The sequence below is a fragment of the Mastigoproctus giganteus genome, chromosome 1 (genome assembly GCF_048544385.1).
Source record: "Mastigoproctus giganteus isolate SK-2022 chromosome 1, ASM4854438v1, whole genome shotgun sequence".
Classification (NCBI taxonomy): domain Eukaryota; kingdom Metazoa; phylum Arthropoda; class Arachnida; order Uropygi; family Thelyphonidae; genus Mastigoproctus; species Mastigoproctus giganteus.
This window is the reverse complement of record NC_143575.1, coordinates 163,377,860-163,402,261: the sequence shown is the minus strand read 5'-3', so window position 1 is coordinate 163,402,261 and position 24,402 is coordinate 163,377,860. Positions and strand designations below refer to the sequence as shown.

The 24,402-nt window shown below is 40.9% G+C and overlaps 1 protein-coding gene across 2 annotated transcripts in view; it reads right to left on the bottom strand.

Annotated features, from left to right (window-relative positions):
• The window catches only part of LOC150091231 (adenylate cyclase type 1-like), an 845,725-nt gene that overhangs the window by 298,101 nt on the left and 523,222 nt on the right, over positions 1-24,402 (bottom strand). For both annotated transcript variants that reach the window (XM_090374793.1, XM_090374796.1), the window contains exons 6-7: positions 19,860-20,018; positions 14,371-14,515 (exon numbers count right to left, since the gene is read on the bottom strand). In XM_090374793.1, coding sequence (XP_090230919.1) covers positions 14,371-14,515; positions 19,860-20,018 — 304 coding nt within the window. The remainder of the gene's footprint in view (positions 1-14,370; positions 14,516-19,859; positions 20,019-24,402) is intronic.

Sequence of the window (24,402 nt, the reverse complement as noted above, 5' to 3'; positions counted from 1 at the left end):
TCTAGTTCTGCACATATAAAACTCTGAAGCAAAATTTGAACTTGCCATCTTCATTGACTTCGAGAGCGCGTTTGACACTGTTTGGTGGGACAGTGCTCTGGCACGCCTCCGGACAGCCTCCTGTTCTAGATATCTCTATAGACTTTTTCAAAGCTACTTTTCAGATAGAACAGTAATTTTAAAGTCAAAATACCATCACGTTTCCAGGGCAATCACTCGAGGGGTGCCCTCAGGGCTCAGTCCTGGGACCTCTCGTGTGGAATATGATCCTACAAGACTGGCTTTCCCGCTCCTTTGCCAATACCAAGATTGTTGCTTTTGCGGACGATATCACGATAGTGGTGTCCGGCCGCTCTCGCAAAGCCATAGAAGACAATGCTAATCGGGTCCTTGACGACCTCTCTTCCTGGGCTGCACTAAATAAACTACGGATAAATCCAAACAAGACTAAAATGATGCTCTTTAAAAATAAGCTGGACCTCAGGCGGCCTCCGCAAGTTAAATTCTCTGGGGTACAACTTCCCATTGTCACACAGACCACTGTGCTAGGGGTGGTTCTGGATCACAAATTAAGCTTTCACCTCCACCTCATCCATCTCACCTCCAAGGTGAAAAAATTTTCAGGCTCAATCATCAGAATCACCAGGAATGAATGGGGCCTGTCCAAGCGGTCACTTCAGCTGTACTATAAAGCCGTCTTCCTTCCGATCGTGACGTATGCTGCAGGTGCTTGGTTCCACAGAGCTAAATTGGTTAATATGATATGCAAATTAGGCTCTATACAACGGACAATGCTTCTGGCTACCCATAGGGTATGCAGGACAGTATCCACTGCTGCTATACAGATCTTAGCTGGGACCCTTCCACCGGACTTGTATGTAACCTTCCGTGGCCTGACCTTTAGAATCAACAAGAAAATTCCAACCAAGATCTTAGACATTGAGCTAAACCTGAACACTGACCCTAAGGCAGAGAAAAGACGCTGTTATAATGAGATGATAAATATCTGGCAGACAAGATGGGACACTTCCACCAAAGCAGCAGCTACAAGGAGGTTCCTACCAGATGTGACTTTCCCCTCCTCTAAGTCGGCACAGAAGTGGCTCTCTCTAACTCTTGAGACATCATTCCTAGTCACTGGGCATGGCTCATTGAACGAGAAACTCTTCCAACTAGGCCTAATACCCATAGACGTTTGCTACTGCGGGGCCAAGGAGAATTGGTTCCACCTTCTCTATGAGGACCTGAGGCAAGACCTAGCAAATACCATCCCTCTCATTGAAAACCAACTGGACATTCTGTTACAGACACCACAGAACCTTGCTGCCTTCCAGAACTTCTCAATGCAAGTATTCACGCGCAGGAAAGCCTCCTATGGGGATCCCCAGACAGCAGCTTAAAACTTTTATTTTTAATTTATTTTTATTTATTTATTTTATTTTTTCGTCTCCCCACTCTCCACTAGTGTAGCTTCTCTCTCTTTCTCTTTTTTTTTTAATTACACCACGGGATTTTTTATTTATTTATTATTATTATTTTTTAATTTATTAATTACATCACGGGATCTTTTTTTTTTTTTTTTTTTTTTGTTTCACTTCCTCTGGAATGGGCCCCCAGAGGAACCTGGTCCACCTTTTGACAACATCAGGTGAATCAGAGTTTCGTTTGAGACGGTACGTGTTTTATTGGGACTGGCCCACCTTCCCGTGGTGTGGACGAGTACCCAGAATCATCTGTCCAGGTGACTGATGATTCTGGGTAGCCAAGAGGCCAGAACAGAACAACAGAACACACACATAATACACACCAACCTACGTCATTCACATTCTGGCCCATTTGTAGTGATACTGTATTTCACAGAGATACCAGGTGGAGTTGAACAGACGTTCTAGGAGCCGCCCTTTACAAAACACATGTCCACGTGCTATTAATTTATGAGACTGTTTTGAGTGGTGTTCGTGAGTGAAGGCTGCCTTATCTTGTGCTCCCCAAGTTTACAGTGTTTTCATGTGTTTATTATGCGAGTTAGACGAACTTTTTTGTATAGTGACCTGACTGATTATACTGTGCACCTCCTGTGGAAGATTGTGTCCCTAAACTTTTAGGTAATTATGATTTTTTCATGATACAGCTTTCTTACATATACAGTATTCATATTTACCGTCTTTGCTTGTTTGAATTCCCGAATCTTTACTTCCGCATTTGGTGGCCTTCACTGCTCCCCAACTCCCCCCACTGCCTTCGGGCTATATCACAAAGTCCAGCAGTCCCACCGCATTGTGTGTTTGCCGTCAGTTAATCACTTCAAATGTCAAAATTTTACAATTCTGACCTATTTCTCGCACCAGTCTGGCTTACGAGACTGGCCTGCGCATCATGCTGCTAACCTGACTAATTGCTTCAAGACTGTTACTCCCTGTCTCTTCTCTTCACCGGATACTGCCTTCTCGCCGTAAAAAAAGAGGAAAAAATAAATAATAAATAAAATAAAATAAAATAAGTCGTGTGTGCCATTAACTGAGTGTTTACAGAAAATAAGCAGTCGATTTTCCGGAATATGTGTGGAGTTTTTTAGACAAGGTACAGCCCAGAACTAGATTTATAGAATTATTATTGATTCAGTTTGATTTATATTGATTGTGCAAATAATGACATCAAATGACAGCTCCTCTTCATCCGGTGAGGATGAATCTGAAAATTTTCCTCCTCTTCTGCCTAAGGCGCCACGGAGGATTCCCCATCCTTCACATAAGAAAAAAAAGAATAAGAGCAAGAAGAAACTGAAGCTCCTTTTGTCGCGGTGTGAGACTGCTGCTTCTGCAGATAAACAAGTTAAGCTAAAGTCTTTAGTGGAAAGTCCTCCTGGACGCCCTGATGCTGACTCTCCTAGTATCAACCTTGTTGCTTCCAAGGATACCCCTCCAGCTACTCCTGTTGCGGCATCTGTTTTGGACCGCACATTTGCTTCTGGTTTCAGTTCTTCCTCCAGGCTGGGGATTCCTTCCTATTCTGAAATTGCAGAAAATAAGAGTCTTGAGGATGCTCCACAGCGTCACCAAATCATCTCTAGGCTGCATAAAGAACTGATATCTTTTATTAATTGCAATGCAAACGGACTCACAGAAACAGCAGCGAACTACATCCATGACCTGTGGTCAAGCCTGGAGATAATTGCCACGGAGCTGCTAATCGACAACGAGAAGCTACACGCCGTCAACGATGAGCTACGATCCAGAGCGACCATCCTCGAAAAAGTCTTTGACACTTTCACTATAAACCCACCTACATCTTCATATATCCCAGATCCAAGGAGAAGCTCTGAGGAAGGGCATCTCCCCACCTTCTTCTGGTTCCAACAAACCTTCCACATCCTCGGCTCCAAACAGTCTTCAACTTGGTCCCAAAACCCAACCACCACAGAATGTCCTTCTCCTGAGAGCCAATGACCCTAGCGAACTGAAAACTAGCCATGAGGTGAAGGAATTTGTATCCAAAACGCTCAAAAGCGATTTCAAGATGGTTAAAGTAAAATCTCTCAGAGCGATAAGAAATCGCGGAGTCATCATGGAAACCGCGTCCAAGCAAGATCTCAATACTATCTCCTCCTCTGCTGCTGGCATCGCCACTTCCAAAAAAGATCAGATCCTGCCACTATATTCTATGGCGTTCCCAAAAACTACGCAAATGAGGACTTCTTAGAGGACCTTTACTTTAAGAATCTTATTGATTTAGGGTTCTCATACGAGGAAATAAAGTAGGGCACTACGTTCCGGTTCAACACCAAATCAACACTCATCCTCGACTAATCATATGGTGATCTGCTTTACACCAAAGATTTATAAAGAAGTACTGTCCCGTGAACAGGTGTTCCTTGGCTGTGGCTCCCATAAGTTTAAAGTATTTACGATAGTAACCAAATGCTTTCTTTGCCTAGGCTACGGGCACACCACACAACATTGCACCCACACAGCTCAACAACCTGTAGTCACTGTGCCCGTAGTGGGCACGTCATTGCAGAGTGTCCACACAAAGAGGAATAGCCTGTCTGCATTAACTGTAAGAGGCGCAAGAGGGCTTCACAGCACTCGGTGAGAGATACAACCTGTTCTGAATACCAACGTGCCCTGGAAATGATACAGCTCAGAACTGCTGATGGAGAGTAAACAGAACAACTCTGCATTTCAGGTGAATCAGAATAAAACGTCTCCTGATGATGTTCACTCTCATTCTTTCCCCAGTACTCCACAAAACCTTAAACTTTAAAGTTCTTCAAATCAATGGATCAATAGTTCTTCAAATCAATAGGTCGCGAATCGTCGCGGATGAGATTCGGCTGGCTGCAGAGCAAAATGCCGTGGACGTGATCTCTATCCAGGAGCCATACTTCTCGAAGGGTCAGTTTGGGCATATCTCCAAGATTATGGGCTATTCCATTTATGCTCGAGTGGTACAACCTGTGCCCCAAGACCCTAAAACATGCATCATCATTTTAAACAGAGATTTAGAAGTTGTCGTTGTCCATGGTCTCTGTAACAAACTGGCAACTTGTGTGCAAATCACATTCTCATCTCTCTCCTTCTATCTTCTGTCAATCTACTGTCCCCCTTCTGCAGACTTCAACGACTCATTAAACTTTTTGGAGTTCGCACTCAACTTCCTTGGCTCTAGGAATATCCTGATTACTTCGGATGTCAATGCAAAGTCCCATATCTGGTTCAGTGCTGTTTCTGACGCCCGAGGTCTTCTTCTTGAGGACTTTATTATAAGTCACAACCTACCAGTCCATAATCGACCAGGCCAGCTCTCCACCTATTGCAGCTCAACTGGTGAGTCAGGAACATTGACGTTGCACTCACCACCAGTGACTTAAATTCACGCACATCCGTGACTGGGTTACAATTCCAGATTGGACACTCAGTGATAGAGCCATTGTGTTCCACATCTCTGTCGATGCGCCTAACAGCCACAACTCACCTAGAACACCAGACTTCGTCCGGTTCTGCACAAAAACTGTTGACTGGGACTCTTTTTATGCCTCCATCACTAATGACTTTCCATCAAACCATCCAGACAGCTTCAGCTTAATTTCTGCAGAAAATCTAGTCCAACTTATCCAACAATCTCTTATAAAAGCCTCCTATAAATCAGCAAAGAAGAAGAAGACCATCCGCTCTTTTGTTAGTTGTTGGGGCGCATCGACTTCTGTGGCCATAATGCACCTCCCAAAGTTTTTGCATTTTACTCTGATCCAAGCCCGAGACGGGATTCGAACCCGCGACCTTTGGGTTGCCAGGCAGGCACTTCACCCACCTGGCTAGCCCGGTCGGCCCCATCCGCTCTAAAGTCCGCTCCTGGTGGTCCCAGGACCTTACTACTCTGCGCAAATCAGTTCACTGCGCTCGACGGTTATATCAGCGACGCCGCAACTGGCCTGCTGACGACGTTATGCTATTATATAATGACTGCATTGCAAAAAAAACATGCCTTCTGTAAAGCAATTGCAATGAGAAAAAGAGAAACCTGGACCATCTTTGTAAAAGAATCCAACATCAAAAACCCATGGGGCCTCATGTACAAGATAGCTCGAGAGAGAACATTTACCTCTGATGTCCTTGGTAGTGTTACCACTGAGACTCATGAAACCTCTGGCTGGACAGACTCTATAAACCAAATTCTTGACAACTTATTCCCTATGGATAATATTTCTGAAGATTCTCCAGAGCATATGACAATTCGGGAGGCAAATAACAAGTACACCATTGAGGAACGTACCGAGCCATTTACTTTAGAGGAACTTACCTCGGTGGTCAAGAAGATCAATGTGAAGAAGTGTCCAGGAATGGATATGATTGTATATGTGTTCATTCTCCGGCTGTAAAAATTAAGACCTCTCTACTTGCTCTTGCTCTTCAATAAATGCCTCATGGAAGGCATCTTTCCCTCTGTTTGGAAGGTTTCTTTGCTCCGTCTTATCAAAAAGCCAGATAAGCCTCAAATCCACGTGCCTACAGACCAATTGCGCTGCTTGCTAATCTAGGGAAGATCTTGGGGTGGCTTATGGCTCTTCGACTAACAGCTCTGTTTCAACAACAAAATCTCTTTTCTCCCTATCAATATGGCTTCACCCCAAGTCATTCTTGCGAGGAGGCCTTGTCTGACTTTGTCTGGCACATTATAAATTCTAAATCCAAGTTTGAACTAGCTATTATGGTCGACTTCGAGTGCGCCTTCGACAGTCTGGTGGGACAGCGCCCTTGAACGGCTCCGCTCTGCCAGATGCTCCTTTCATATGTACAAATTATTTCAAAACTATTTCTCTGACCGCTCAATAATTTTCAAGTCAAAATTCCTCCAAGTCTCTAGGAAGGTTTTTCGAGGGTGCCCCCAAGGTTCAGTCCTGGGGCCTCTTATCTGGAACATTGTGCTTCAAGACTGGCTGGGCCGCTCTGTCCAGAATTGCAAAATATTTGCTTTCGCCGATGACCTGACAATTGTGGTCTCAGGCAGTTCTCGTGCAGTGTTGGAAGTGAAAACCAGATTTTAACCGACCTTTCCACCTGGTCATTGGCTAACAAACTTAAAATTAATCCAGCGAAAACAAAAATGATGCTTTTTAAATCCAAATTAGATCTCGGACGGCCTCCCCAAATCAAATTTTTGGCAAGCGGCTTCCTATAGTCACTGAGGCAAAATTCCTTGGGGTCATTATTGACCATAAGCTTTCCTTCTATCCTCATCTGATTCACAGATGAGGTACCAAAATCAAAAGAAGTACCAAAATCAAAAAGTTCACAGGGTCAATTATTTGAATTTCCAGAGGGGAGTGGAGTCTCTCTAGAAAGTCACTCTTTCTCTACTATAATGCTGTTTTCCTGCCCATATTCACCTATGCAGCAGGAGCTTGGTTTCATCGGGCCACCAATTCCAAAATGAAGTTAAAACTGAATTCCATTCAGCAGAACATGCTTCTCTCTATTCTCAGAGTCTGTAGAACAGTTTCCACCGCTGCAGTGCAAGTTATTGCGGAGTCCCTCCATTGGATCTATTTGTCATCTATCGTGGCATCTGCTTTCGACACAAAAAACAAATACCTTCAGAATTACTTGGAATCCAGCTAAATTTAAATGAAGATCCTAAAAAAAAAGAAATCCAGATGGTTTAACGAGCTAATTAGCATCTGGCAGACCAGATGGGACACCACCACACTTGGAGCGACGAAAAGAAAATTCCTGCCTGATGTGACCTTCTTACTCTCTAAATCGGTTAAAACCTGGTGCTCTTTAACTATGAAAACTTCCTTTCTGGTAACTGGACATGGCTCTCTCAATCAAAAACTCTTTCAGTTTCGCTTGCATCACACCGATCTCTGCAGCTGCGGGAATACAGAAGATTGGCGTCACCTGCTCTTTAACTGTGCAATCTACGACGATCTTAGGGTGAAGCTCCGAACTGACGTTCCAGATCTCTCTCCGGGACAAGAGGAAATGCTTCTGCATAATAAGAATCATCTCTCAGCTCTTCAGAACTTTGCCTCCGAGGTGTTTGCTCGCAGAAAAAGAATCAACGCCAGATTAGCACACCAAAACAATCCACCAAATACAACTGTGTAAGCGGGACAATAGTTTGCTTCTCTGAATTAATTTCTTCTATGGTTCATGTTTGCATGCATTGTCATTGCACTGATCCTGAAGTTCACCAGTTCCACATCTGAATTATTCAGGATACCAGAGTATTTATTGAAGACTACCCTTTTTTTTTTTTTTTCTCTTCACCAACGCCAGTCTGTGTTTTTTTTTTTATCTTATCACTCCCAGAATCTTTTTTTTTTACTATTAGTTTATTATTATTTTATTCTTTTATTTATTTATTTATTATTATTAATTTTTTTAACCCAACGTGTCTTCTTTTTTCTTTTTTTCCCTCCTCGCTAATGATTTTTTTTTTATTTTTTATTATTATTATTTTTTTAATTAATTAATTTATTTTATTTATTAATTTTTTTCTCTCTTGCTCCTTTCTTTTTCCTCTGGAATGAGCCCCCGGAGGAATCTGGCCCACCTTTTTGGCAACATCGGGTGGGTCAGAGTCTCTTTTGAGGCATTACGTGCTCTACTGGAACTGGCCCACCTTCCCGTGGTGTGGACGAGTACCCAGAATCATCTGTCCAGGTGACTGATGCTTCTGGGTAGCCAAGTGGCCAGAACACACACACACACACACACACACACAAACCTACATCACACATATATCTGGCCCATTTGTAGTGATACTGTTCACAGAGACACGAGGCGGAGTTGAACAGACGTTCTAGGTGCCGCCCATTACATATACACATGTCCACACACATGCTATTAATTTAAAAGAGTACCATGCTTCTGGTAGCTGTTTCAGTGGAACTGCCACAACGAATAGACATCTTATCTGAACAACAGTACCTGGAGCTCATTTTTCTTAGATTATTAGATCCAGTATAACAGATTGGTAGACATGCATTATTTTGGCCCGAATACAACTTTATCATTCATAGAACAATTATACAGTATTTTCCATGTTTCTCTCTGATGGTAGTATACTGGGTCATGTCCATGAAAAATGAGCATACAAGGGATGCGACGCGCTAGGGCCCCTGCATACCATTGCACGGTCTTCAGGGATCTTGGGTACGATGTTAACTTTTAATGGTCAAGCATTGAACAAGTTGACAGTGGGACATTATATAGCACATTGTCTATATAATGGAATATGTCTGAATATATTTAGTAATGCTTTCCAACAGTAATTATCTATGCTATTACTGACATTGGAAGCAGAATAAAGAGACAATTTAGATACATTAGTCTTTCCAAGATAATCTGAGGATTTTCTTCGTTTTTCTTTGTTTACTCTTCCACTGAAATCGAAATAAGTCAAGACGATTACCTCCCCACATCGAGCATGGTAACTAAGATCATCGCCCTATCAGTTTGTGGTAAAGGTATGGGTTCAAATCCTATGTAGGTAGAAGGAGCTATTATGGAAAACTCAAAATAGTCCATTTTTTATGTGAAAACATCTATAGTGGTACCTAACAATGGAATGTAATGGAAGTTTAGCAATCACGTCTCACTTACTACTGAGAAAAGTAATGTGAAATAGTGCAATTAAAGCGATAGCATATGGGGCTAGGGCTTGCTGAATAGTTGGTCGAGATTCGATTCCATCTGCTACCCTTATGGGAATTTTCCATTCAGAATTGAATTTGGCGGTCTCAAACCGTGGTCCTGAGGTTTTTCATCGGGATTGACTCCGATTTTCTCCTTATAACAGACAAATTACTCTTCGCGACGAGGGTACACGAAAATTTGATAGGGCTAGGGACGCGTGTAGACCAAACTTCGCAGCGAAAACGCTGCAGACTTTATTCTTGAGGGAAGAAGGTTAGTGGGGCAGCCTTGCCACCATCGTAAGGTAGGTTGGGAGCAGTTTATTTAACAGACACGTTCTGCTGCTTAAAAGAATGCATTGCATGCAGTAAGGCAATGGATTTCAACTGCAGTTAAAATCCATCGATTAAACTGCAAATAATTATACTGGTCGGAAAAAATCAATTGCTGGGGCTTGCACCTGCTGCAAAATATAAGTTCATTACAAAAAAAGAAAAAAAAAAAAAAGAAGGTAGTTAATGTGCGCAGAACATTTCATTTCAGGCGCGTTAGCAAACGTTAATAATTCACGATTTACAGCAAAAAGCACTATTTATGCGCGAACGGAGAAAATTTTGCTTCTGAGCATGTCATCAAGCATAATATTGAGTGCTGAAACTAGATTTGGATAGCCCATGTAATATATACAGTATTCAAAAAAAGAAAAAAAAAAAAAATGTGTGTTTGCCGAGCCCGCATAGATATGACATTCTGTTACCAAATCTAGTCTCGGCAAGTACTGTGTCATCGGATGATATTTAAAACCATTTGACTTTGATAGAGCCGGAATTACTTTGTTCTTGAGAGAGCCACGATAGCTGTTACAGGCCGACATTTAACTTACATTCTCATTTGGAAATGATCTTCTCAGAAGATCTCGAGCTGCTACAATCGTTCTTGAACCAAAGCTGCTTACACACGGAACAGACTGAACCGAAATCATTATCCAGGAATGTAAGTTTAAACTGTGCGTGGGTGTTTCGGTGTATTTCTGGCAGTCGGTTTTGGCTTCTTCGCTTTTCGTTTACGACTGCACTTCGAGGACTCTTCAACTTTCATGACTCCTTCTTCCAAATTCACTTGTAACATTTCTAGAAGATGTTAGGCTCTGAAGATGTGGATGGACCTTCTCCGGCTTCTTTGTTCAACTCCATAACACCCTGTAATTTCTTAGATCTCTCCTTTGTAGCTTAGATCTCTCCTTTGTACTCAATGGAGGTAGTTTCGGTGGTCGCATTGCACGTATACACGCTCTATACACGCATTATAGTGCTCAGTATTAGTCTTCGACATGTTGAATTATAATTTTTTTTCCATTGAAATTTTTTATTCAATACGGTGGGGAATGACGCAATCAGTAGGGGTACTGAATGGGTCATGCAACGCTCGTGCCTGGTATGAAGTAGTACAATGGTGGGGAGATAGTTTGGCAACAGTGGCTGAAGAGAATGCACAACAGCTTACATACATATATTAACAACTTCATTCCATACTCCAGGTTTGCTATTTGTTTGTTATTTGGTTTTAACGAGCATTAGCAACTAAGGCCATATTGCTAAGGGATATGCGGTGGTCGTTCCCTGACCTTTCCGCATCCTCCGTAATTGGTGGTGATGGGCTCGAACCCCGGTCTAATTAAGAAGCGTGTGCTACGCACTGCTGTCCCACCTGGCTATGGAGGTGCCTCCATACTCCGGGGCTGAAGCCCATATGGTGGGGGGGGAGGAGGATGAATCGTTTCGTGTCGGATTTTATTGGCAATTTTTGTCAATCTGCGGACGCATTGCACGTGTACGTGCTCCATACGCCTTACAAAGCTAACTACAGGACCCCCGATTTACAATTGGCTCACTGTATGATCAAATCACTTTCCGATGGACACTCCATAACAAAATACCGTTCCCTATATGATATGTAGTAAGCGCTGGTCATTGGGTTCACGTTTATGAATTGCATTTTAATTCTATTAATGGCGATTATCCACAGCTATAAAAGTAAAGATATAAAGCACAAATATACACTTTATTACCTTACCAATTAAAAAGAAAGAAAGGCAAAAAGTCAACTACACCGGGTATTTCCAGGTGGTCATCCTCCCAATTAATAACCAGACCTAACGCTGCTTTATTTCGGTGATTGGACGGAAACCGGTGAATTCTGCATGATAGTTGGCTGTTTAGAGCACCTATAATGCGTTTACTTATAGCTTAGTTTGTTCTGTTGCATTTTCGTTGCGTTTTTTGTCAATCGACGAACGCAATTTCTGCCCTCTGAAAACTGCCTGGAGAGCGCCTAAAGAGGTTTCACTTCAAAAAACAACCAGTAGGAAAAAAATACATATATTAATATCCAACACGGCCCACACCGGGCTTTAATGATATCAAACCGCTCTGGGGCACTTTTTATAAGTTTTTGGAGTACTCTTCGGCTCCTCCAGTAAAATTGCGGCTAGTTCTCTGCGCGATGTTTTGTTCTGGTTCTCAATTGTTCTGCAACAAAGCATGATAGTGTTCAGTTAGATTCAGATTCGACCTTTCGAAATTGAAGGTCACGTTCTCATCAAAACGCCATTGTACTGACAGTGCTTTTTGATAACACGGAGGACAATTGTCATGCTAATACAAAGACACCTCTCCAAAGAATTGGCATAATGCAAGAGTCAGGTAGAATTGTTCAGAATGTCGCAGAAGAAAACTGTATTCAGGGTGTCATCGGTCACAGCAAGGGGACCAAAACTCCAAATCACATTACAGAAGCCGATACCATCGCAACATCACCACCGAACTTCATTGTTGGCATAATACAATCGGGGTTGAACAGTTCTTGGGAATACGCCACACTCAGACGCGTCCATTTAATCTCTGGACCGTGTAACGTGATTCATCATATTACGCCATTACAGTAATGTCCAATACTTCAGTTTTCTACCCTGGGTAGGCAGCGACGTGGAGTGCTGAGAGAGAGCGCTAGGCGTACGAGCAGTAGGTAAATGGATATGCAGGCCATGTCCATTCATCTTTGGTTATTTACAATATAGTACCAAAACATACACAAACCTCTCTGACTGCAAGGAATTGTGTGCGTGACTTCGAAATACATAAATATCTAGGCTTATAAAGGTGATCAGCGGTTAGACGGGAATTCATTTTAAACGTATATTCCGAACAAGATGCACACGGAAATCGATAACAAAGTTTCAGAGGAAAATGATAGTTAGATGTCATGTAGGGAAAATGACTGTGAATACTGTTCCTCTGGAATTAAACATTTCCAAGTTGTTGTTGTTGTTGTGAGGGTTTAGGTGCATCAACAACAGGCCACTTAGGCCATACTGCGCCGTTTCTACCCTGGATAGGCAGCGACCAACCCAGGTCGCTGTTTATATCTGTAAACTGCGAGTGTTCCGTGGTCCATGTGTGCCAGACGAAAAACCCGAGTTTCCGGGAAAAAACCATGCTACCCACGCCTGAGACCGACCAACTCAGCCACGTTGTGAAAAAGAACCATTAAAATTCCTCGCGTCATTAAACTCTAGACTTTTCCACCCGATGTGGGGAGGGCGGTGATTATACTGAATATGCTATCCACGGGGCGCCAAGTTGACAATTTACAACAAAGTTCTAAAGAAATGGAAGTTCAGAGTGAACAATGAACCTAAGAAACGACCAGGCAGGGCCGGCCCCAAAATTTTTGAGACCCTGTTCAAGAATTACTTGCAGTGACGATAATGTGGGTATTAAGACGGCGGTAGGTGCGTTGATAGAAATGCAGAAAAGACGCGGATGATATTATTATTTAGACCATGTACGAGTAAAACAATGACAGGCACCCTGAAATGAGTAGTTATGTCATCGCCCCATCAAATCCTAAAAAACCTGATTTGGAAACTCTGAAATATTTCTTCGGCATAGCGAGTATTTCCTTCCCATCAGAACTTTTTTGGGTGTGGAGAATGCCTGAACAATGTTTACAATGTGAGTGTATCGCCACAACTATGAACTTGCGAGGACGTGTCCATGGTCTGGGGTGTTTCTCATGGTATGGATCTCGTTCGATGACGTGGAACCATGAATGATGATCTATAATGAGGGTTTATAGTGATATTTCGGACAATTCTGTGTGATCTACATTGTGATCCCTGCATCTTCTAACACGACAACGCTCCATATCGCAATGTATGTATTGTAAAGTATGGTTTGAAGAGAATAACATCTGAAAGTTGTGGTGGTCAGCACAGTGTTTCAACCTTAATCTGATTGAGCATCTTTGGGATGAACAGGAACAGAGAATGAGAGCAAGACCAAGATAGCTTAAAGAAAATATTGCCTGGTTGACAATTTTTTCTTTAAGATGTAATTTTTTTTCATTGCAACTATATACTTCGGCAAATATAATCGAAATTATTGAAAAAATATACCATATTAAGCTATTTTGGCATTCAAGAACATGGAAATAAGCAAACAGCAGGAAGGATCATACCATGAAGTGCAGCAGAACACCATCCAGCGAACCACATTGTGGCACGCGCCCAGTGGGTTTCGGATTCATGCTTTAAAGCAGAAACCAATGCTTTTGATAAAAAATTAGCAGAATCTTCTACGACGTATTTAATTAGTCATAAAGACCAAAGGTGAACCAACAAGCTTTAATTATTAGCGGTTTTTTTTTTTTTTTTTTTTTTAAATAAATACATGTATTGTAATATTGGACTATTAGTATCCAATGGCTTTCGGTAGGACAGTGCAGGTTCTTTCCTCATCCCACTCTCTTCTGTCATTGGGTTTACATGTCTGTTATGTCCTTTTATTTTTAACAGGCACTGCCATCTGCATCATGTGACGTCTGTATTAACCATTACTTTCCCGGGGCGCAAGATAACGGATACATGCTGGAGGTTAATTTGAGCATATACCACTCATTCCCTGGCAATGAAATCAAAATACTATATTGGAATCTGTTTCTCTTTCTTTTTTTTTTTTTTTTTTGTTTTGGGGAAATATTAGAAATCCCTCGTTGAATGTTATATATGTATTTAAAAATATGATGTACTTAATGTAAGAGTATTTTAAAATGTAAGTATACTCAGCGGAACATCACCAACTGCTCACACACATACACACACACACAAATTATATATTATCCTCTCAATCGGAAGCAACTCAATGAATAAAACACGTACTGTACTCACTTTTCTTCTATGAGAAGGCGGCACGATAAAATAGGACACCACATTATGTTCACGTAGATAAGCATCTCTGTCTGCCCCACTTGCAAGTTCGACATCGTACTCCCCATGGAGGCAGTCCAAGGTGGCTTGTGTGATGTGAACCCGGCTAGGAAAAGAACAATCATGAAGATCCTTTGTGTTCATCAGTTACAATATTGTTCAATTTAGTTCTGTAATCTTTCTTAAGAGAGATATATCAAATACAGTGCTCCGCAAAATTAACATAACACGTAGAAAACGTGATGTAACTCGTGAAACTTATGATTAATACGTAGAAAATTTGGTTAGTGGTGTACCACAGAATAACGGTGAAGCGAGAAACTTTGGACAGGTAAAGGAACATTTATAGGAGTTATATAAAAAGGTCCTATTACAGAAGTCGACACAAGATGCTCGAAAATATGGTCACATGACATCAGTAAGGAGTATGATACCCTCAAACGGCTAAACAGGCCTAACGGTGGTGAACCATGGTCGATATAACGGTGTCTCTAAGATTTCGTGGCAATAAATCCCATTCTTCCAACAGCAGACGATGGCTCGCCAACTGACCGAATTGGTTGTCAGCTGCAATTCGACGCCCAAATGCGTCCCACACATATTCGATCGGATTTAAGCCTGGTGATTGTGCCGGCCACAGCAATCGTCGAATTTCTTCAATTTCAAGATATTCCTCCACCACTTGAGCTCCATGTTCAGTGGCGTTGTCGTGCATGAAAATAAAATCTGGGCCAACTGCAACCCTAAAAAGACGCACATAGGGTTCGAGTATCTGTTCTCGGTACTCCTATGAAAAACATAAAGGGGACGCGGCCGTTGATCATTATTCCGTCCCACAAGACAATACAGCTTCCACCGCAAGTGTCCCTTTCGCTGACGTTGGAGGGATGATACCCCATTCCTTGTTGTTTCCAGACGAAATAACGTCTAGAATCTGTCTGCAGGCTAAAACGGGACTCATCAGACAACAGACGTCGTCTGATGTTTCGACGTGTTCTGCGGTGTAGTTTGGAGTTAATGGGATACAAAACACTGTCTTCCTTGCATAGAGTCTACTTGAATTCAGCCTTTTTAACACATTCCTGTTGGAAATGTTTTTACCTGGGGCCGTAACTACAGGTAAAATATCAGTAGAATGAATTTTTTTTTTAAATAAAGAAAAAAGAAATGCAGTTTTAATTTTTTATGTAATTTATTAGTTTTCAATTTCAGGAATACAACATACAATTAATTTGTGGTAACTAAAAAAAATGAAATATATATTTGTGATTGTAAATTACGCAATCTCTGCCAGAAAACTGCATCTAGAGAATAACCACTTCTCATCGTTGCTATAGCAGGATCGGTGTTCATAGTGAGGTCGAACTTCTCTTTTAGAGACTCGACAAGGGCCTGCGAATTGGGATCAGTGAAATTAACGCTGACGTCGCCACTTAGATCACTGGTATTTGATGGTAATTTTTCTTCAACAGCGCGGCACCTGTCAATGGCATAAGGCAGAAGAACGAAGTGAATGAAATCTATAATGTCTTCAATCAAATGGTTTGGAAAAATGTATATAACTGTGATTACAACAAAATCGGGTGATGGAAGTAACTACGTTATCACCTCCCCAACACCCACCTAGTTGGCTGTAACAGTGCGTATCAGTCTCTGCCCGGTACTGCTTCAGTGTAGAGCTGCACGTTCTCAACATTCCCATGTTGAGAACGTGCAGCTGATTTTGCAATCTTCTTTTGTTTAGTGGCATTTAAGTGAGCCTAATAAGCTCTTTGCCTTTCAGCATCAGTATTTTACATGGCAAATGAGGTTTTATTTATTTATTATTTTTTTTTTTCACAATTTCAAAATTTTACGTTTTTCTTACCCAGAATGACGAAAGAAAATAACTACACTTTGAATTTTTCAAATCGGTCCAGTAGAACTCGAGTTGTCACAAACGTCAATGGGGACGATGACGTCGTTACTTGTCACCCGATTTTGTGACATAATTGCTGCTAGTTTACTCCGTGTGGAAAATTAGGAGGTGCCCGCAAAGATGTTTCACATCAAAAGTGGGACAGTGTCGCTGCTTTCTTACATGTGTAAAATACCTGAATTTTATACTTAGACAGCCGAAGTTGAGGTTATGTTCCTTTTGAAGGGAATCCAATGGGCATTGGATTCCCTTCATTCTCTACACATTGATCAAGTTATTCGGTTTGGTTCTGGCAACCTCGACCAAATATGACTAGTTTGGCTATGGTGGGGAAGTGGAGGGAAAGGAAAGCAAAAGAACAACTGGAAAACCTATTCTAGAATGCAAAGGATATATTAACGGATATGAGCGACAACTGGGAAAGCACATTTGGAATACATTAGTGCTTAAAATCTAAAGAACAATCACAAAATATATCAAAATACACAGATATTTGCTTCTATATAAGAATAGACCTAACTATTCACATTTATGAAACAAAACAATCTTTGCGTTACTCAGTAAACAAAGTTTTCCAGTAACCTCTCACATGCAAATTAGGTAAGTAACCAGATAAAAAGAATGTTTTTGTAAATTAGTATTTCACAATCCAATTGTCTATTTCAATATGGACATCACTGCGAAAATGTCGCAAAAACACCGTTTCGATGATTCTATATTCCTCCTACAATTTCAGGCCGAATGGAGGAAAGCCAAAGTAAAGTTGAAGCGGTTAGGTGGCTGAACGTGACAAGTAGCGTCGTAAGGAGACTGTAGAATTAATTCTAAAACGCGCACTCTGCTTATTGAAATATCAGAGACAGTCCTCGTTTTACTTCTACGGATGATGATCGTTATCTTTCCCGGAGTGCGAGACTACACAGCACGGCAATGTTCTGCTGAGTTTTCTGGATCAGCAGGAGAACTTGTTTCCATGCATACGGTCTGTAGAAGGTGTCATGAGAGGGGGACCTTTATGCAAGACGACCCAGCTGTCTGTTTCCATTTGCTTCTATATACAAAATAATCAATCTGCATTGGCGCCAACAGAATGTCATATAGACCTAGGACCAATAGGCTCTTCACTGATGAGTCAAGATAGTCTTTAATCGGATTCTCGACTCACGTTTAGCTGGAGAAAAAGGGAAACTACATTCCGTCCCGCCAAAACCATGGAAAGATCCACGTGATTTAATCATTGTCAATGGCCTATAAATCTCCATGTGCTTCTGTAAGGAACTTTGATGATGTCAGCTATTGCGATTAGATTCTTGATCCTTCTTATCTTCTTTCTTTTTTGGGGGGTGCCTGCGACTAGCAGTCACAAGCAACTCCCAAAAATGTCTGATATGGAACACAATTGATATCTCCAGCACTTAATAACAATCTCGTCGTCTCGAGCAGAAGTCGATGTTACACAAGTATTACTACCGATTGGAATCATTTGCCTTATTAGGATCCGTGTCGAAACATCGATTATCGCCGCGCCAATTTTGAATGAGATTTTGGATATTATTTCTGTAATTGCGATTTCAGGTCAAAATTTGTGTAGTCTTTTTTTACTTTAATAAGACACATTAAAACAAATGTGTGACTAACCTTTTGTCGTAATTTAATAAAACGTTTTTGAGTATCAAGTTAAAATTTTTACACACTTATAGCAGAAGCTGACGACTGTGAATAAATTAGTTGTTGTTATTTTGGTTTTTAGGAGCATTAGCAACTAAGGCCATAATGCTCCGGAAATATGCGGTGGTCATTTCCTGACCTTTCCGCATCCTCCGTATTTGGTGGTGACGGGCTCGAACCCAGGTCTAATCAAGAAGCGTGTGCTACGCACTGCTGCTCCTTCCCACCTGGCTACGGAGGCGCCTGAATAAATTAGTAAACTGCGGACTAGAAACGAGCGACGTTTTTTCGTGAACTGCTGAAACTAAAGTGTTTCCTTATAGCAGACGAAACTCTGCTAGCTCCAAAGACAGCAAGTTGAAACTTCTGAGAACAAGTTTTTTGAATAAAACTGAAACGAATCGATTAAAAAAAAAGTTTCGAGTATTTCTCAATCATAGAAGATAAATAAACAGATATTTTACAGATCAACTCTGCCAATTTCAATTTCGTCCTTAGTTTGGGAATTGAGAAGGGCACAAGGAAGAATGAAATATAACGAGTTATCCCAAGTCATTTTAATATTCCTCATAGGAATGCTATTAAAATAGGTGAAAAAGAAAATGAATTTGAAGGTGTGCAAAGTCTGCTACGGTATCTTTGTTGAGGCGATCATAATCAGTTGATATCTAACTGACTACCCACAGACAGAAAAATGTCAGGTAAACTAACGTTTAAAAGCATTATGTACAGGTAAACAATTATATGACTGTATTTTAATATAAAATGTGTATTTTTTTCAGTGATATATAATTTATAGTTCAATGCGGACTTTGCCGGAAAAGTCTCCAGTTTCTCTCCCGCTTTTTTGGGAAGAGCTGCTTATTTTTCAAAAAAAAAAAAATTTTTCTTCCCACAAGATATCTAATCTCTAGCTTTCCAAAAATTAGAAGTTGGCAGCTACGTCTTGAAATTCACACTCCATCTGTAATTGCTCTATCCCGCGATCCGTATATTAATATTATATTACTACGGAATCTACACCTGTTTCAATATTTATATATCATATATTTTTTTGAAAGTATGACTCCCACCCAAAATGTCTGGGTGCACCCTTGATCAGATTGACGTATACAAGACCCTAAAACGGACGAGTAAAATGAAAAACGAGTCCTCACGAGGAAATATTCCAAAGCCGTGGTTTGCAGAAATCGCAAAGATTGCTTCCCCTCATTTTCCTTCAGAGAGCACGACAGCTGAAGTGGGGGCAGATATAAGTGAGGATATAAGACGACTATAAGGGAAAAATGAACGTGCGTGGCATGATTCTCTTGAAAATGCAACAAGAATCACTGGAAATAAATATAAACTGAATGGAAGTAACAATCAATGGTTCTCAGAAATATTTCTGGTCTATCGCTTTAGGAGATTCAAGGAAAAAGGGATAAGTACAGCATGATAGGAAAGTTTTTTCTTTTCTTTTCTTTATTTATTTTTCGACAGATGCATAATTAGCCATTCCAATACTAAATAAATATAAAACAGAGTATTTTTAAATTACAATATAAAAATAATATTATAATTTATAAATACAAATCGTAAAGTAAATTATAAATATTATTATAATAATCACCAGAACAGCAAGAATAGTGAGTGTAGGGGCACAAATGGAGCGCATATCGAAATTATTATCTTGAAAATTTTTTTTGCGATTGCCTTTCTTTTCAAATTTCACTCATAATACATTTTTGAAATAGGGAAGACACTTTGAATTACGGGCATACACACCAGATAGCATTAATATAGAAGCAGAACATATAAATTAGCATGGAGAGGTTTACGTTAAGAACGATAATCGTTTAGGCTAGTAACCAAACCTTCTTACCCTGGCTGTCCTCCTGCTTCCATGTGATTTGCCAATGTGACATCATTACTCCAGACGTCATATTGCCACTTGCGAAGTCCAAGAACTCCACACAGAACTCGACCAGTGTGAATACCAACCCTCATATTTAGTTGAACATCCGTTGCCTCCACCACAGAGCTGTAGGGGAAAAAAAACACCAAGCCTTGCACCTACTTAAATTTTGGACAGTTTAAACATTTAAAAAATAATTGAAAAATCTATACTACGTGTAAGAATAGTTAAATGAAACAAGAGAAAAGAAAGTATTGCACAAAAAGTAAAAACTGGTTTCAATGCGTGTGTTCCAAACTATGCAGCCATAATTTGGCTGCACAGTTAACAAGCAATTACATTTCTCCTATGATGTAGTGGAGGTTCATTGGCATCTATATACAAACTTTGCACTGGGGACGTTTAAAAAGCTCCTAAAGGAATCGTCAGAGCACTATGCTGGACTGGATTGAGCCAAGCCAATGCTGTCTTACGTGCAGAATCGTAAACTGGGTCGCCATAATCTAGACGAGATATTATTAAGGTTTGCTATAGGTGTGAAGCGATCGGCTCCCAATGTTATAGAAGAGATAACTTTAAGGATATTCTACTTTTTCATACACTGAGTTTGTAATTGCATTATATGAATATTGCAATATGTTCTGAAAGGCAAGATTAATGTCAAGTACTAGACCCAAGAACCGGATATTGTTGCTAAGTGACGCTGATTGCGTTCCTAACCTTAGCTCAAGATCTGAATGGAGCTAACGCTTTTTACAAAAGTGGACAGCAGTTGTTTTTGTTGCAGACAGGCTATTGTCATTGTGCGATGTCCACGAATCTATTTTGTTTATTGAGAGCTGCAGTTGTCATTCAATGGAGCTCATATTTTGTGAGTGGCAGGATATTCAAGGTCATCTGCATATAGATAGGTGTCAACATTAGGAATATTCTCTGTTGCATTGTTCAGCCTAACTGCAAAGAACGTCGCACTAAGAACTGATCCTTCTGGGGGCCTTGGTCCTTGGACAACTATTCGGGACAGTGAATTGCAGTAACGCACCTGAAAGGTTCTGTTTTGGAGAAAGCTCTGTATAATTAATAATAGATGACCCTGAAGTCCTGTAGCATGCAGGATTTGAAGAATGCCATGGCGCCAGGTGGTATAAAAAGCTTTTTCAATGTCTAGGCAGACCATGGCAAGATGTTCTTTACGGATCAATGCATTCCGTATGATGGATTTAGCCTTTATCATGAGATCTAGAGTTGACCGATTTTTTCGAAGGCTGTAGTGACTACTGTTCATTGCCGAATGGAATTCTAGATACCATACCAATCGAGAGTAAATCATTTTTTTTTTTAATGTGTTACCAAGGCAGCTGCTAATAGATATTGGCCGATAGCTTCGTGGACCTGACCTGATCCTTTCCAGGTTTAGGAAAGGATCAGTCAGGATATTTAAGTGTATCCCATCCCTGTAGAAGCAGGGATGGGATACACTTATATAGAAAGGGTGCAAGATATTTGCTGATGCTATCGAGGAAGAGTTAGGCGGGTCGGAAAACTGCTAGCTTGGGGGTATACACGAACTTAGATTAACAGTAGCCGCTGGCAGAGGTAAAAGTGATTTCTGCACTTCTTCTATTGAAATGCAATTGAGCAGCAGCCTAGAAAGGTTAAGTGCAATGTGCTACGCACTGCTGCTCCTTCCCACCTGGTTACGGAAGCGCCCCTGCTGGGAGTCATAGTGGAACAAGTAAATACATGGGCTATGTTAGGGTAACTAAGAGTAGAAACAGGTGCATGTATATTTGCATGCACACCAATGCTATAGTATAGTTAATAAATTCGATGAGCTTGAAGTGCTAGTCAAGAAATCAAAGGCAGATATTGTTGGGATATCAGAGACATAGTGTCACACAGACATAATCAGTGCAGAACTGAAATTTGGGTAACACAATGTGTACAGAAAGGATAGACAGGACAGAAAGGGAGGAGGGGTTATGCTATTAGTTAAGAAACACATAAAATATAAGAAAGTGCATCCAATTGTTGAGTTTGTTTGGTATGACATAAGCAGTGGGAAAGGAAAAATGAGTAGGTGTGTGTTATAGGCCAAATGAATCTGATGAGTATAATGCGCAATTGTGTAGAGAAATAGAGTGGGCCAGTAAATCAGTGTCTTATAATGGGGTAATTTAATTTCCCAGAGATTGACTGGAATTTGTGGGTTGGTCACTCACTCTCACACTAGCAAGGCTTTTGTGGATTTATTGGATGATTATTTTCTACAGCAGCATATTCGGAAGGCAACTAGAGGGAGTAATACTCTTGATCTGATTATCACTAATGATTCTTCATGGATCAAGAATCTGCGATAAAGTAACCACTATGTGGCAATGATCACGGTGTGCTGAAGTGAGATTTACTCAAACAGGTAACTACCATCAAGGGTAAAGGAAAGAGTTTTTGCTTTCGTAAAGGTGACTACGGTAGTCTGAGACAGTATTTAAATTCTATACGGTGGGACCAACTGATGATGTTAACAACAGCAAATTCAAAATGGGAAGCATTCAAAGAATTAATCTTGGATGCTACTAGGCTTTTCATACCAACAAAGAAATATGTTCAAGATTTAGGCCTAAATGGATGTCAGATGAACTAATTAGACATGTGACAGAGAAGCCTATGATAGATATAAGCTGGTCTGTAACAAAGTTACAAAGGAGATTAGGCAGGCGAGGGCAGATTAAGAGAAATCTTTAGCAAAGGATGCAAAGAAAAACAGCAAAGAGTTCTTTACTTATGTAAACTCTAGAAGGAAGGGAATGAATCACATTGGTCCACTTGATATCGATGGTTCAACTGTTGTTGATCCTCCTCAGGTAGCTAACAAACTAAATGAATATTTTGCATGTACATTCACACATGAGGAGTTAATCAGGGAGGGTAATGCCAGAGGTGTATTCAACTCTGGCAGTAAGCTAGATAATCTTGTAATAACTGAGGGTAAAGTGGAGGAGAAATTGTTGAAGATCAACATAAGAAAGGCACCTGGGGTGGAATGGAATCTATCCAGTTATATTAAAGGAGGCAGCAAAAGAAGTAAGCAAACTCTTTGCCATAATTATGAGAGCTTCCCTGGACTCAGGGGAGGTACCCATGGACTGGAGATATGCAAATGTAACCCCAATTCACACAGGAGGATCAAAGGGAGACAGGTAATTACAGACCTGTTAGTTTAACTTCTGTTCCAGGGAAATTAAGGGAGGCACTGGTTAAAGAAGCATTGCAGGATCATCTAGATAAGACTTCAGTTATAGCTCGGCCACAGTATGGGTTTGTCAAGGGGAAGTCTTGTCTGACAAATTTGATTGGATACTATGATGTAGTCACAAAGAAACTGGATGCAAAGCATAACTTTGATATCATTGTAACGAATGGGCCTGGTGTACTGGGGTCCATGGTTATGAAAAATATATACAATGATAACCCAGTTTAATATAATACAATAAAATATATAATAACAGAAACTTTCAAGACAAACAAGTCTCTTTTTCAACTGATAATTTGATTTAAATACAACGGATAAGTGCAATGAGCTGAGAGTGAGGCACGTTATTCATTTCCTATTGTTATTTCACGGACGTGCGCTGTTTTACTCCAGCGTTTATCCAGCGTTAAAATCGTTGTCTCTAGGATGGGATGCAGACGTGTGCCTTTGCAGCGGTTCATGGCCTTTGGATTGTTTAATATATTAAGTGAGTCTAGTCATAGGCGGTGGCGAAAGTGTCGTGAGGAGTGGTCTACTACTTCAAAGTCACGTTTCGGATTAAAATCGTGGTTGGTGGCCAAAAATGTTCCGCGACTGCGGCCTGGTCAGTTTCGGCAAGTCGGATTGCTCTGTCATGCTCCGTAAGGCGATCTTGAAGACGTCTTGATGTCTCTCCTATGTAGCAGCTGTCACAGTCTCTACAGGTGATGCGATATATTACATTGCTGCGTAAGAGAGGTGTGACAGGGGTCTTCACACTGGAGACAAGTGAGCGTAGGTTTCTGCAGGGTAACTGTATGCATTTGATGTTGTAATTTCTGAGGATTTTTGAGATCCGTCCTGACACGCCTGAATAATAGGGAATGTAGGCGGACGGTATACCGCCTTGGTTCGGTGGTCTTGGGTGGGATGTGAGTTCTTGTGCCTGTAATAGACACCTGTTTAGCACATGGGATGGATAACCACATTTGGTTAGGTCCGCCTTCACACGGGAAATCTCGTTACGTCTAATTGCATCAGTGCTGGAATGGCTCCAATAGGGTGCTTCATGCCGAAACTGACCAGTCTGCAGTCGAGGAACATTTTTGGGCCACCAACCACGATTTTAATCCCAAACGTGACTTTGAAGTAGTAGACAACTCACGACACTTTAGCCACCGCCTATGGCTAGAGTCACTTAATATAGTGTATAGTGTGTTCGTGTCTAACGGCACCAGGGGTTTCCCCCATCTCCGCGTTGCTTTCATTGTGAGTGTA